Source organism: Rutilus rutilus (assembly GCF_951802725.1).
Source record: "Rutilus rutilus genome assembly, chromosome: 11".
NCBI lineage: Eukaryota > Metazoa > Chordata > Actinopteri > Cypriniformes > Leuciscidae > Rutilus > Rutilus rutilus.
The window spans coordinates 37,203,888-37,218,491 of record NC_140216.1 but is presented as its reverse complement, the minus strand read 5'-3'; the positions used below and the strand labels follow the sequence as shown (position 1 = coordinate 37,218,491).

General features: G+C 39.4%; 2 protein-coding genes across 2 annotated transcripts in view; one reads left to right on the top strand and one right to left on the bottom strand.

Annotated features, from left to right (window-relative positions):
* Positions 1-1,470: 1,470 nt before the first annotated feature.
* Positions 1,471-7,019, bottom strand: LOC311299497 (E3 ubiquitin-protein ligase TRIM39-like). Its single transcript, XM_084423086.1, has 8 exons — positions 6,720-7,019; positions 4,705-4,791; positions 4,013-4,548; positions 3,817-3,906; positions 3,494-3,727; positions 3,264-3,402; positions 2,424-2,450; positions 1,471-2,268 (listed from the first exon to the last, which is right to left on the bottom strand). The coding sequence occupies exons 2-8, from the start codon at positions 4,769-4,771 to the stop codon at positions 1,730-1,732; spliced, it is 1,632 nt and encodes a 543-aa protein (XP_084279212.1). The 5' UTR covers positions 4,772-4,791; positions 6,720-7,019; the 3' UTR covers positions 1,471-1,729.
* Positions 7,020-7,065: 46 nt separating this feature from the next.
* The window catches only part of LOC311299515 (four and a half LIM domains protein 3-like), a gene marked incomplete at its 5' end in the record, with an annotated part of 138,301 nt that continues 130,762 nt past the window's right edge, over positions 7,066-14,604 (top strand). The window contains one exon of the mRNA XM_084423113.1: positions 7,066-7,158. Coding sequence (XP_084279239.1) covers positions 7,066-7,158 — 93 coding nt within the window. The remainder of the gene's footprint in view (positions 7,159-14,604) is intronic.

Here is a 14,604-nt window from a genome sequence, read left to right as displayed (position 1 = left end):
CCTTGGACTGGGGCTCCATGCAAGATCTCACCTCGTGGGGTCTCAATGATCCTAAGAAAGGTGAGAAATCAGCCCAGAACTACACGGGAGAAGCTGTCAATGACCTGAAAAGAGCTGGGACCACCGTTTCCAAGGTTACTGTTGGTAATACACTAAGACGTCATGGTTTGAAATCATGCATGGCACGGAAGGTTCCCCTGCTTAAACCAGCACATGTCAAGGCCCGTCTTAAGTTTGCCAATGACCATTTGGATGATCCAGAGGAGTCATGGGAGAAAGTCATGTGGTCAGATGAGACCAAAATAGAACTTTTTGGTCATAATTCCACTAAACGTGTTTGGAGGAAGAAGAATGATGAGTACCATCCCAAGAACACCATCCCTACTGTGAAGCATGGGGGTGGTAGCATCATGCTTTGGGGGTGTTTTTCTGCACATGGGACAGGGCGACTGCACTGTATTAAGGAGAGGATGACCAGGGCCATGTATTGCGAGATTTTGGGGAACAACCTCCTTCCCTCAGTTAGAGCATTGAAGATGGGTCGAGGCTGGGTCTTCCAACATGACAATGACCCGAAGCACACAGCCAGGATAACCAAGGAGTGGCTCTGTAAGAAGCATATCAAGGTTCTGGCGTGGCCTAGCCAGTCTCCAGACCTAAACCCAATAGAGAATCTTTGGAGGGAGCTCAAACTCCGTGTTTCTCAGCGACAGCCCAGAAACCTGACTGATCTAGAGAAGATCTTGTGTGGAGGAGTGGGCCAAAATCCCTCCTGCAGTGTGTGCAAACCTGGTGAAAAACTACAGGGAACGTTTGACCTCTGTAATTGCAAACAAAGGCTACTGTACCAAATATTAACATTGATTTTCTCAGGTGTTCAAATACTTATTTGCAGCTGTATCATACAAATAAATAGTTTTTTAGTAAATAGATTTTTTTTTTTAGATTATGTCTCTCACAGTGGACATGCACCTAAGATGACAATTTCAGACCCCTCCATGATTTCTAAGTGGGAGAACTTGCAAAATAGCAGGGTGTTCAAATACTTATTTTCCTCACTGTATATATACATATATTTATATATATATTATTTTTAAGTGTGTATATATATATATATATATATATATATATAAAATAAATAATTTTTTTTATATATTATATATTAAAAAACATTTACACACACACACACATACATATATATATATATATATATATATATAGATATAGATATATATATATATACACATACATACATACATATATATATATATCTATATATACTGTATATTACGTAGCCTATATATATATACGTAAATATAGCTGCGAGCAGCGATGGAGGGCCCAGCCACCGGCTTGGGCCCGCAATCACTGCCCGCAGCTATATTATCTAATTTGTTCTGTATTCTCATGGTAAAACATACTTTGGTATTACCACGATCATAAAAACAGCCTTGATATAATTTATCAATGTTATCATAGTTTGGTTTATTTTCATGTAAAACTTTTATTTATTTTTTTTATTCAAATTTTTTTTTTCATTTCATTATGAAAAGTTGAAATAAAATATTTGTTAAACAAGCATTATATTTTACATTACAATTTGCAGAAATTTTCGATTTTAACAATAAAAACATTTTTTGTTTTAAACATGTTTTTAGATTTTTAATTATATAAATCATTATTTTCATTGTGTATTTCCAATTAGGTGTGTAAACTCATTTATTGTAGGCTACTTGACAGGTGTGATCATCAGAGGGTTTGAGTTTTTACCTCTATTATTAGGTTCTGGGCTAAAAAATGGATAGAGTTTCCCAGTGAAAGACTGATCAGTGAAAGAGTAGAGATGAGAGCTGGACTCCACATCATAAAAGGAGACCAGACCCTCCTCATAATCCACAAACACACCAACCCGCTGCGGCTTCACTCTCACACACAGAGAGACACGAGGACCAGCAAAGGCCCAATATTCATTCTCATTCCTCAGAGCCACAGTCCAGTGTCCATTACTGGGATTCAGTGTGATCACTCCACTCCTGCTAATGGATTCTCTGGCCACTCCTAGAGTCCATTCAGTCTTTCCCTTCACCTGCACCTCAAAATAAAATCTCCCTGAGGAGAATCCCTCCTTTCCCAGGACATTTACACATCTATCAAATCTCTCTGGTTTGTCTGGGAGTTTCTGTCTAATGTCTCCACATCTCACTTGTTTTCCATCATCAGACAGGATGAGATTAGGATGAGCTGTATCAGGATCCAGAGTCACATCCACTGAGAAAATAGAGAATATAAATCACAAATTCACAATACAGATATTTAGTGATGATGTTTGTAATATGTAATCAGTGTTTAATCATACTGTCGGTCAGTGATGAAGCTGTGAGTATCTGAATGTAATCTAGTGTAGTGCAGACAGCACACTGTACCTGCATACTGCTGTCTCCTCTTCAGTTCTGTAGAGACACATGACAATAAAACACCATCAGATCTTTGACATGTTTATGTGTGGAATTATAGACAAGATTTAAGGTTATATTTAAAGAATTGTGAACAACATCATGTTTGATCTGATCAATGTTTCTCTGCTGATATTTTGAGAATCCCTGAACTCCTATTGTGTTTGAGCTCGAAATATTCCTCCTTTTTAGAACATCTTTGGGGATGTTTTGTGAACATTTTATGAAAGTTTTATTTTAGATATTGTTATGGCTAATGTTATTCATCTCAGTTTTGGAGTGTATTAGTGTTGTGGTTATTCAGAAAAGACAACACTATAAAAAATAACCTTAGAGAAAGTGAAAATGAAGCCCAGCACTGCGAAGCTGTTTGAAATTTTCTTCTACAAAAAAGAACAAATCTGCATCTTAAATTCATGATGTCTATCAATTTGATTTTCTTCTGCTAAACTGATTTAATCTGACACATAATCACAACATTTAGATGAAACCGCTGAAAAGACTGAAAATGGCAGAAAATGAATGTTTCTTTCTGTTGTTTCTCATCTAAAAGTGTTCACAGATTTACTAAAGCCTCAAGGTTCTGGTTACAGTGATGAAGCTTCTAGTACAAGATGAATTTACTGCATGTTTCCTGAAATTAGAGATGAATATGACCTGCTCTCTTCAAGAAGAACTGTGATGATAATGAGACACACACACATGATCACACACTTCTCTTATTTCAGCTTTAACAGACTCATTCTTCATTACTGATATTAAAAGATGATAAATATATGTATCTGTACGGTGTATTTGATATTGCTGTACCAGTTTGCATGAGTTTCTCCTGTAGAGAGTCCTGCAGTTTAGTCAGAGCTCTCCTCAGAGTCTTCAGACTCTCATCAGTCTTCACACTGATCTCAGACCAGTTCCTGGTGTTTCTAGAGCTGCACAGGGATGAGTAAATCTACAGCAGGAGAGAGGAGAAATCCTTCAGCATGGGGAGTGTTATGGTGTCATATACTGCATTATCATTGATCAGAGAGATGTTGACTGACCTGTAGGAGGTGGAGGTGATCTTCAGTGTGTGAGAGCTGCTCCAGCTCAGTGTTTCTCATCTTTAGCTCAGTGATCTCCTGCTCCAGCTCTTCAATGAGCTCTTCCTCCTGTTTCTCTGCTGCTTTCTGCTGCTCCTCCATCATCTCCAGCAGTTCAGTCTGACATCTCTCAATGGAGCGGATGAGATCAGTGAAGAGCTCCACACGGGCTGCTTTCTCCTTCTCTGTGTTTCTCTGCTCAACCAGGACAATCAACACATTATTAGCTGTATTCATATTACAGAGTACAGACATCCAGCAAGCAAACAACCACAATTACTCACTTTTCTGACTTCTGCTGAGTGTTTGATGTATTGAATCTTCTTGAATCTGTCCTGGATCATCTGCTGTGTGTCTTGAATCATCAACTGAGTCTATGAACATAGAAAATTTGATTGATGGAATGACATGGTAAGGGTAATAATGACAATTTTAATTTATAGGTGAAATATTTTAGTATTGTTAGTACTTAGTACTCACTTCTTCTAAAGAAACAGTGTTGTGGTTCTTGTGATCTCCGTCAGTGCAGGACACACACACGATAGTCTGGTCATCTCTACAGAACAGCTCCAGAGGTCTCTCATGTTTCTGACATATATAGTCCTCCAGATTACTCACAGGATTGATCAGTTTGTGTTTCTTTAAACCTGCCACTCTCGAATGAGGCTCCAGGTGAGTTTCACAGTAAGAGCTCTGACACACCAGACACGACTTCAGGGCTTTCAGCTTTCTTTCCTCACAGACGTCACACAGAACTTCAGCTTTTTTCTCAGGACTTTTCTTTTTATAGTGATGTACGATCTCTCGGAGTGTGGTGTTAATCTTGAGATCAGGTCTGTGCTTGAATGTTTCTTTACAATATGGACAGTTGCAGGTCTGGCTGTTGTCCCAGCACTTATTCAGACAGGTCTTGCAGAAGTTGTGTCCACATGGAGTGGTGACTGGATCAGTGAACACGTCCAGACATATAGAGCACTGAAGCTCCTCAGTCAGTGGACCGCTGGAGGAAGACATCCCTGGAGAGAGAAATGAAGAAGATAAATCACCTGCATTAGTTTAAAGTCAAAATCTTATTGAGAGAATGTCCAGAATGTGCAGAGTTTAATTCTAACCAATGCGAGGCTATTTTCAAGATAAAATATATGATAGATTTGAGGGGGTTATTGACTCACCTGGAGGAATATCCATACTCCCTTTCCTTTCTCGTTTTTTTGTTGATGGTGGGAAAGATTCTGCCATTGTTCTTCACCTCTTCATGCCTTTTCAAGGCAAAAGAAAATAACAACAACAACAGAATAATATTAAATAGGAAATGTTGTTTACATTAAAGGACAAGTACAGATAACCCCCAGATAACCTCAGTGTTTTTCAACCGCGGAAAGAGGTAAATAAAACAGCTCGAGAACAATGATGTGTCATTTAGCCTACCTCAAAATGAGCTACATGGGAGTATTTATTTATATGTGCACTATATTACATATTTATTATATTTTTACTTAAATCATTAAAATAGCCTATTATAATGTTGTTATTATAATAAAATTCGCATAATATTTAATTTGAGTTGTTATTTTTAACCTTTAAAGTCCGCGTGAACCGGAAGTTGCAAACGACTTTTCTCCAGTGCTGTGACGTATTTCCCAGTGAAAAGGAATATTGAACAGAGGGCAGGGTTTTACTCTAGTGCTCCTCCTCTCCATCTCTCGCTCATTACAGACTAACGGTTTGAGGGGAGTGGTTAAGCCTTTCTCAACCCAAGCCGTCAAGTATACGTCATCAGAGAAGGTCCTCCAAGGCAGAGAGGAGGGGCATTTTCAGATTTTGATTAAAGATTACGAAGCCAAAACATTTTTTTCCGTGTTTTAACTTGCACGGATTAATTGTTCACCACAAGACTAGTAATATGCGCTAACAAAGTAAATAGGGTCCATTTTGATTTCAGTTGGACTTTAATAATAATACCATCTGACAGGGCTCTCTCTGTAACCTGTTTACAGCATTACGTGACATATTTTTGTTTCTACTGTAGCCCCGACCCCCAATAACGTGAATCACAATATTTGACGTGGGCTGGATTTTATTGGATACAACATGAGCTAAAATTCAGTTGAAATGTGATGTTTTCAAATCTAATTTTGACCGTACCTGAAACGGAAACAGAAGTAAAACATTGCTTATTCTAGGACGTGCATTTATTGCATGGACTTAGCAAAAACATAATGTAAGTGTCTAAAATGTGTGAGCACAGTTCAGTTGAATGATAAATAAAAATGTCACTTAATGCTGAATTTATGAAACTGTTTGCTGAAATAACCACATCATGGCAGGTAGCCTACAGATAAAAAGTTTAAAATTCCGTCACTTTAAGATAACGAGGAACAGATTGTTTTTCTGAAAGAGAGTGTAGCAAAAGTCTGATATCATGCTTTGCAATGTAGTGAAGAAATTGAAAGCTTCATAGGCCTACACAGACACTTTAGCCTATCGCAGTGTTTAGTTATCATACAACTGCATGACCAATAACACCTTCTGTAACTATAAATTGGCTAGGCTATGTCTTGTCATTGTTATTGATACGCCCTTTACATTTCCTTTCTCATATGGTGATATGAAATAATCAAAATGAGAAATAAATCACACGTGTAGCCCCGCCGCGATCTGCAGACTGCAGCCAGGTCCTTCTCCAAAGGTTTGTCGGTGTCTGTGTAAGGGTCATATCCTATTTCTTAAGGCTTTATGTCGTGTGACTAAAATGAAAGAAAGCCCAAACTTTGCTTGACCAGCAATCAAAATGACATATTTAAATACAATTCTGATAGCTTCTATTTCATTGCAGTGAACAACTAAAATAGTTGAGTGAGTTTTTGACATGATTAAACCCTCGGGGAAGTTGCAACTATTATGTTAAGACTGTCTTAAGAATTAAATAGCAGTCATCTGATCGCTCTTATTTTTCGGTTTCAAATTAACGTTACACCAATCTACGTTTTTATGTAACTGACTTTAAAAAGTTATGAACAGTCTTAAATAAAAAATTTGATTACCTTTGATTAACTAAGGACTAGCAGTTTATGCAAACGGCGCCTGGTTCTGTTCAACTTATTCCAGTTCGACATAACCTACTAAACCAGTTCACTTCCATTAGAAACCTGTCCAGCACAATCTCTCTTATATTTCTATCTCTTACCTGTGAGGATCAGATGTGTCCACAAGACACTTTGAACGGATCAATAAATATTCTGTAGTTAGGTTGATCGTTTCAGGCGTCCATATTGTTGTTGATCAAGTTATGCCCTGCCCCAATATCCGCACTTGCGCCCTTGTGCCCCTCAATGCGCGTTCTCGCAAGACCGTAGGATGCCCCGATCCTCTAATGGTGTTCTCCAGGGGTGATCATCAGCGCACTTAATGCACCCCTTTCCCAAGTGCGCATCAGAGCTCACTTTGCTATAGGCTATTACCCAGAATCCTTGTAGTGTGATGACGTTTCGAACAGCTGGCCGGACGCCGGGAAAACTCTTCTTATACTGTCTATGGGAAAACTCAGAAGAAAAAGAAAGCCGTGTGGTGAACAATCCGGTCATTTTGAAGAGATGAAATCCTTAGATCCCGCTGCTATATGCAAGGTAAGATTAAATTAAATTATATATTGTATATGTAAATTGTGTATATTCTAGCTAATACTATTTAAAATCTCAAGTTGCTTCAATAGCAGAGGAGAAAGACCGCGAAATTTAAAAATACCCAGCAAGCAATTTTGCATCTAAAAGATGTCTAATAGCCGTCAAAACACAGCCCAGACGTCTAGGCTAAAACAAGGCTAAATTTGGGCTGTCAGTGAAAATCTAATAGACTTCTAACCATAGCCCACCATCCACCCACCACAGTTTTACCAAAAATCCTGTAAGAAACACTTGTATTGCTATGCCAGAGCCGCTTATAGTTTGTTTTAGGATTCACCACTGTGGAGTAGCCTATACTTCGACTGTATTAATAAATGTCAAATTTTTACTTATTTCATCTATTAACTCTCACTCGTTCCTATACTCACTCATTACATGGCATTAGTGGTTTTAATGAATAGGAGTTGGTATGCAATTAAGGGCGTGCAAAGATGGGTGGTGTTTATGATCATAGTGGGCCGGTCTGGGCCAAAATGCCCGGGCCGATTTTTTGTCCCAGTCCAGCCCTGCCCAAGAATAAGACGTCTAACCATAGCCCAAGAATAAGACGTCTAACCATAGCCCAAGAATAGACTAGTCATCAATTAGACGGCTATTGAACGACTACATATATACGTCTAATAGACAGTGCATATGGGTCTAGGCTAAAAGGCTGAATTTGGCCTGTCAGTGAAAATCTAATAGACGTCTAACCATAGCCCAAGATGGTTATCATTTAGATGGCTATTAAATGACTACATATACATGTAATAGACAACAAAATAATGGCTAAATGATTCTTTTCACTCAAATATAACAGGTTCTCATAAATGACAATCCATCCAAACAAATTAAGGTTTTATTTAGAAAAAGAACATTAACAACTTTCAAAAAGATCAAAACATAAAAATTACCAAATCAAATATTAAAAATAATTTATATATGGAAAAAATAATTTGTAAAAAATAGATATAAAAAAAAAAGGAACATCAACAACTTAAGATAATAAAATATAAAACTCTGTTGCTGCTGGGAAGTTGGTCGTCACAGCATCTGCCAAATAAGAAAAAATTTATTTGCACAAGAAAATCATTGTTGACAGTTTAACCTCAAGTGTGCATGGACTAATACATTCACCTGTACTACTGTGTGTGTGTGTGTGTTCAGTTTAGGTTTTAATGCACATCTGAGCTATCTGCATTATTGATATACTGCCAGATATTTTTTTATAATTGCTAATTTTATATAGCCAATCATTTGTTTTGTTTTTTATGCTGTATTATAAAATTAATTTGAAAGTTTCAAACTTGAATGAATGAAGGCATTTTGAATGAAACTTCATCTTATTGTGCTTGACAATGACAAATGATTCTACTCTATTAGAAATGCTCTCTCTGTTTGTAACAAGCCATTGTTCAGACAAATTCAATATTATAGTTCAAATCAATGATGGACTTTGTCAAAGATGAGAGCTTTAGTGAGGAAATGCTATTTTCATATCATAATGATCTAAAGAAAAGAGTAAAATATATTTGTGGCTTTCATAACACTCTATAATTGTTTGCACATGTTTCATGTTTTCACCTTTGGATTTAGATAATTCCAGTTTAAGAGCACATGGAAACATGGGGTTACAGTACACGTGAATGTACCATGATACACTGTTACCCACTAAAATGTCACGATTCAACATGATAACAAATAATCCAGCTAAAAAATGAGCCCATGTCAAAACCAAAACACAGATAGGCCTACTTACAAGACAAAAGTAGGAATGTCTTTTACCTGTTCTCTTTGACCGACAGCTGAATGCAATGCTCTGGCTCGTTTAAAATGTTTCAAAATGGCTGGAAATGTTTATCACGTGATCGCGAGAATGGTGATCTCTACCAGAGCCCGTCTACGGAGAGCCTGCCCACTCCCTATTAAGCTCTATTGTACCGAATTTTGGTTGTAGTACCACCAGAGTTCCACTGGGGGCGATCGCCATGAGTGCAAAATGAATGGGAGTCAATGGGGCTAGACAGCTAAATTTGTCTCTTTCACCCGATTGCCGTTGAGAAATCTCAGATTTTAGTGTAGGTTTTGCAAGTTCAACATGGGTTATAGGTCGAAAGTTGAATGAACGAGTACTTATGTCCTTTCGATTTCTTACAGGTTGAGTTGTTGTTGCCCATAACACGCTAGCATTCTGCTAATGAACGCTGATTGGTCAGTGAAGGACTAATTACGACCAGAGATACCGCTTGATGGCATCGTGTCATCCGCAGCGGGACCAGAAACAAACAAAACAAAAACTCTTCTAGCACGTGTGTTTACCTGTGTCAGCTGTGTTGTCGATGCCTCGAGTGAAAAGAAAGTGCAGAGCGCGAACGCACCAGAGTGAGTGAAGGATTGCCGTTAAGCAGTATCTCTGGTCGTACATGTGTATGACGTCATTGACACTTTAAAAGACTTTTTAAAGCAAATAAGTGACTCAAAAAAATCTAACACCCAGCAATGTGTAATTTCTTTGCATCTCCTTTCGAATACAACATTCAAATTACTAGACAAAAAATTATATCCTGAGAAAAGTGGATTTTTATTGGTATAGCGCCATAGACCTCCATTCATTCTGCACTCGTCCTGTGAGCGCCCTCATATGGAATCAGAGTGGAACTGCAACCAGTTCAGAAGCCGGAAGTGTCCTCAGAGTGAAACTTCTCGCCATATTAGACATTCTCTGTCTCTACTAACTATCAAGTCTTGCGTTGCCAGTAGTCATGTCTCAGTAGGGCTGTTGCCATCTAGTGGTTGAGAAATGTAATTGCATTTTTATTTTATTTAAAATGAAAGACAGTCAAATAATATCGTAGATTTTTTATGAATGTGTGACAGCAAACATGAAGCTGCGTGGGCGAAAAACATGTAAACTATTTTAAGACTATTTTGGCTATACTAATCGCTGGTTTAAATCAGGGCTATAGCCAAGCCGTTAAACGTTGACCAGCAGACCAGCGACCACCGTCCAATTCAGAGCTGAATCGTGACTGTGATGTTACGAGTACATTAGTTTAGGAACTACATTACCCAGCATGCCACACTAGTGAGGGGCATGCGCAGAAGCCCATGCGGGAAGAGAGCATGGGGATATATGGGTAGCACGGTACAGTGTTGAGGTGCAAGTTGTCTAGTAAAGATAAAGAAACCTTCAATCACGCCTCGTCTGCTTATTATAAGACTAAGCAAAATAACACATGGTGTCAGAAGTGGCCGTGAGCAGTTACGGAGAGAAGATTTGCCACGGGTGAGCAGTGTTGGGAACGTTACTTTAAAAAAGTAATTAGTTATAGTTACTCACTACTTGTTCCAAAAAGTAACTGAGTTAGTAACTGAATTACTCTATAATAAAAGTAACTCGTTACCAGGGAAAGTAACTATTTGCGTTACTGTAAAAAAAAAAAAAAGTTGCTATATGTCAAAGAATTTGGATTTTTTAAGCAGTTTTCACAAGTCAGTTGAAATGAGTAGAACAGACAGGTGTTTAACTTTAGATATTTATTGCACGTCGACAGACAGCAAGAGGTTTTTCCTGCACCTCAAGCATTCTTTGTAAGAAAAGTAAACAGTTAGGCCTACACCGTATAAAGTGCATTTAACTCTGCAAATTAAATCAACCTCTCAACTTTTTATTTAAAAGTTTTATTAATAAAGTACAGGCATTGAACCAGTTTATTTGTAGTGCACTGACTGTGCACATTATTTAAGATTAATATATTTGTTTTCCTTAAAATTTTAATTAGCAGTAACTTAAACACTATTTGCAGTTTGAATGTCCTGTATAAACAAAATTACGGATTATGTTTTTGTTTCCACTGTTCGATCGCGTCCGCGCCTCACACACACACACACACACACACACACACGCACACAAATGTAAACAATTTGCGCCTTTTCGATCGCGCCTCTCTCTCTCTCTCTCTCTCTCTCTCTCTCTCTCACACACACACACACACACACACACACACACACACACACACACAAATGTAATCACTTTGCAACTTTTCAATCGCGCCCGCGAGTCTCTCTCTCTCTTTCGGTTCAATACGAATACATGTACCGTTCCACTCCTAGTTCTAGCCTTTGACCTCAATGAATTTGAAGTAGTGCTTATCTTCACCTTGAAAATGCCAACTTTTCATCGAATTGCTCCTGACCATAGACTGCTACTGACTCGCCTTCTCTGCTGCTTCATCGAATCTCTGTTTAGCTGGTGTGTGTGTGTGTGTGTGGCGCGTGTGCTGGCGTGTGTGTAAAAACACTGGCTCTGATTGGCTACCATGAAACACATGACCCTGCCTTAGCCAATCATAATCGCTTACCTCGTTATTAACCCACCTCCTCACTCGCTGTGCGAGCCAGGGGTGCGTTCGGATTACACAGTTTATTCAATCAATGCATAGTAACGCACCGCATTTAACGTCCAGTAATGGTAACGGCGTTGTAATGACGAGAAAAGTAATTAGTTAGATTACCCCGTTACTGAAAAAATAACGTCGTTACCTAACGCCGTTCTTTTAAACGGCGTTATTCCAAACACTGCGGGTGAGCCACGAAAAAAAAAGAAAAAAAAGAAAAGTCTTCGGTCGTGTGAAGGTAACGTGCTAACAACGCAACATGCTAAAAGAGTTTGGTATGGCATGTGATGGCTACAAGTGGCAGTGGAAGTGAAGCGGGGGGACGAGGGACAGATCGAACAAATAGAAGAGGATCTTGTGCCCGAATCAGAGGACGACCAGCAACAGGAAAGGTCTGGGGAAGTCCTGGTACCCCGTTGTGCAGTAATAGAGAGAGGCTAAGTTCACCCAGTCCCATGCTACTGACTGGTAATCTTGCAGATAACTGGAAGCGCTTTAAGCAAAGATTTAATATATATCTAGCAGCAAGTGGAGCAGGGGGTGATGATGAAAAACTGAAAGCTCACATCCTTTTGCATGTTATGGGAGAAAATGCTTTAGATATATATAATAGCTTTCAGCTGGATGAAGCTAATCTGACTTTAGCAGAGCTAATGTTAAAGTTTGAGGAGTACTTTGTGCCTAGTCAGAACGTGACCTTTGAGAGGTAAAAGTTTTTCACTCATGACCAAAAGCAAGGAATACCTTTCGATCAGTATTTAGTAGAGCTTTACACACTAAGCAAAACATGTGAATTTAGCACTCTGAGAGATTCACTAGTAAGAGACAGGATTGTTTGTGGCACAGTGGACAATGCACTCAGAGAAAGACTGCTCAGAGAGACTGGACTTACACTAGATAAGTGTGTCACAATGAGCAGAAACCACTTGAGCACAAGCAAAAGAGCTTCGGAGAGGTGAAACAACAGTGCATGCAGTACATAAAGAACAGAGAAAAAAGAAAACATTTACCAAACAAAAAGATCAGAAAGAGAAATCTGCAGAGTTCAAATGTGGTAAATGTGGAGGCAGCCACAAGCCAAAATCATGTCCTTCATATGGAAAATCCTGTAACAACGGTGGAAGGAGCAATCATTATGCAAGATGTTGCAAATCAGCCTCTAAGCAGAAAGTTCACGCAGTTGATGAGGAAGAAGAGGATGATGAGGAGTTCATTGTGGATGTGGTGCAGGCTCGTACAACTGAAAAAGTGGAATGGATCGTGCCAATCGAGGTAAATGAAACATTAATACCATTCAAATTAGATACAGGTGCTCATGTAAACCTGATATCTTTTGAAGATTACAAAACATTGACTGTGAAAAGCAAAATTCATCCTATAAAAACAAAAGTGACAGGATACACTGGAGAACGCGTTCCTGTTAAAGGCGGATGCATCACAACCTTCAAACACAGAGGCCAGCAGATAAGAGCGTTGCTGCTGATCGTGGATACGAGTGCACAACCAATCCTGGGACTAAAGGCATGTACAAAGCTCAATCTGGTCAAAAGGGTGTTTGTAGTGACATCATCAGATACTGCAAATGATCATGACTCACTCATGGAGGAGTATAAAGACTGTTTCGAAGGACTTGGATGTCTACCTGGAAAACACAAAATTTGTGTGGATAAAAGTGTGTCTCCTGTTGTGCATCCTTGTAGGAAAATTCCTTTTGCATTGCGTGGAAAACTGAAAGAGGAACTAGCGCGCATGGAAAAATTAGAGGTCATCAAGAAAATAGATGAGCCAACTGAATGGGTCAGCTCGCTGGTTGTTCTGCAAAAGAAAACAGGTGCTCTGAGAACGTGCTTGGACCCAAGGGACCTAAACAAAGCAATCAAAAGAGAACACTTTAAGTTACCAACCAGAGAAGAAATCATGGCACAGTTTGCTGGAGCTAAATGGTTCAGTAAACTAGACGCTTCGTCAGGTTTCTGGCAGCTGAGGCTGGACGAGGACAGTTCGAAGCTGTGCACATTCAACACACCTGAGGGCAGGTACAGGTTTCTTCGTCTGCCGTATGGTATTTTATCAGCGCCTGAAGTCTATCATAAGACTATTCAGATGATCTTCGAGCACATACCAGGAGTAGAGACAATGATGGATGACATCATAGTCTGGGGGTCGACTCGAGAAGAACACGACGAAAGACTGAGACAAGTGCTAGACAAGACAAGGGAAGTGAATCTGAAGCTTAACAAAGGCAAATGTGAATTTGGAGTGAAAACACTTACCTTTGTGGGAGATGTTGTCAGTGAAGAGGGGGTGAAACCCGACCCGAGAAAAACGTCAGCAATCAACAACGTGGAAAGACCAAACAACAAAGATGAGGTCAGACGTTTTCTGGGAATGGTCACCTATCTTGCCAAGTTTGTCCCACAGCTGTCAGGACAGTCAGCACCTCTAAGGAGTCTTCTCGAACAAAAGAATGAATGGATCTGGTCCCACGAGCAGGAACAATGTTTTGTGAAACTGAAAAAGACTCTGACACAGGAGCCCGTGTTAAAGTTCTATGATCCAGAGAAGAGAACAAGAATCTCAGCAGATGCGTCACAGTATGGCCTGGGAGCGGTGCTGCTGCAGCAACACGATGAGCAGTGGCTACCTGTCGCCTATGCATCCAGAGCTTTGACCAGTGCCGAGTCCAGGTACACTCAAATAGAGAAGGAGCTGTTAGCGAGCATGTATGCATGTGAACGGTTTCATCAATACGTCTATGGTCAAGCTTTTGAAGTAGAAACTGACCATAAACCTCTGCAGCTAATCAGGCTGCAAAAATATGACGTGCACATGATATATACACAAGGGAAATACATGTACACTGTACACTGCCGACACCTTGTCTAGAGCAGTGGATAAGGAGGAACGTGCGGACAGCGAGAACGCTGCAGAAATACAGGCATATGTGGACATGATTGTGACGTCTCTGCCAGTAACAGCTGATAGAACAGAACAAATACGGAGAGAGACAAAT

Bases quoted from the DNA above. Each gene is read 5' to 3' on its own strand.
- LOC311299497 (XM_084423086.1), bottom strand. From the start codon at position 4,771: ATGGCAGAATCTTTCCCACCATCAACAAAAAAACGAGAAAGGAAAGGG. The intron at 3,907-4,012 runs GTGAGTACTAAG...CTATGTTCATAG, and splicing joins ACACTGTTTCTTTAGAAGAA to ACTCAGTTGATGATTCAAGA. The intron at 3,728-3,816 runs GTGAGTAATTGT...CTGGTTGAGCAG, and splicing joins ACTCAGCAGAAGTCAGAAAA to AGAAACACAGAGAAGGAGAA.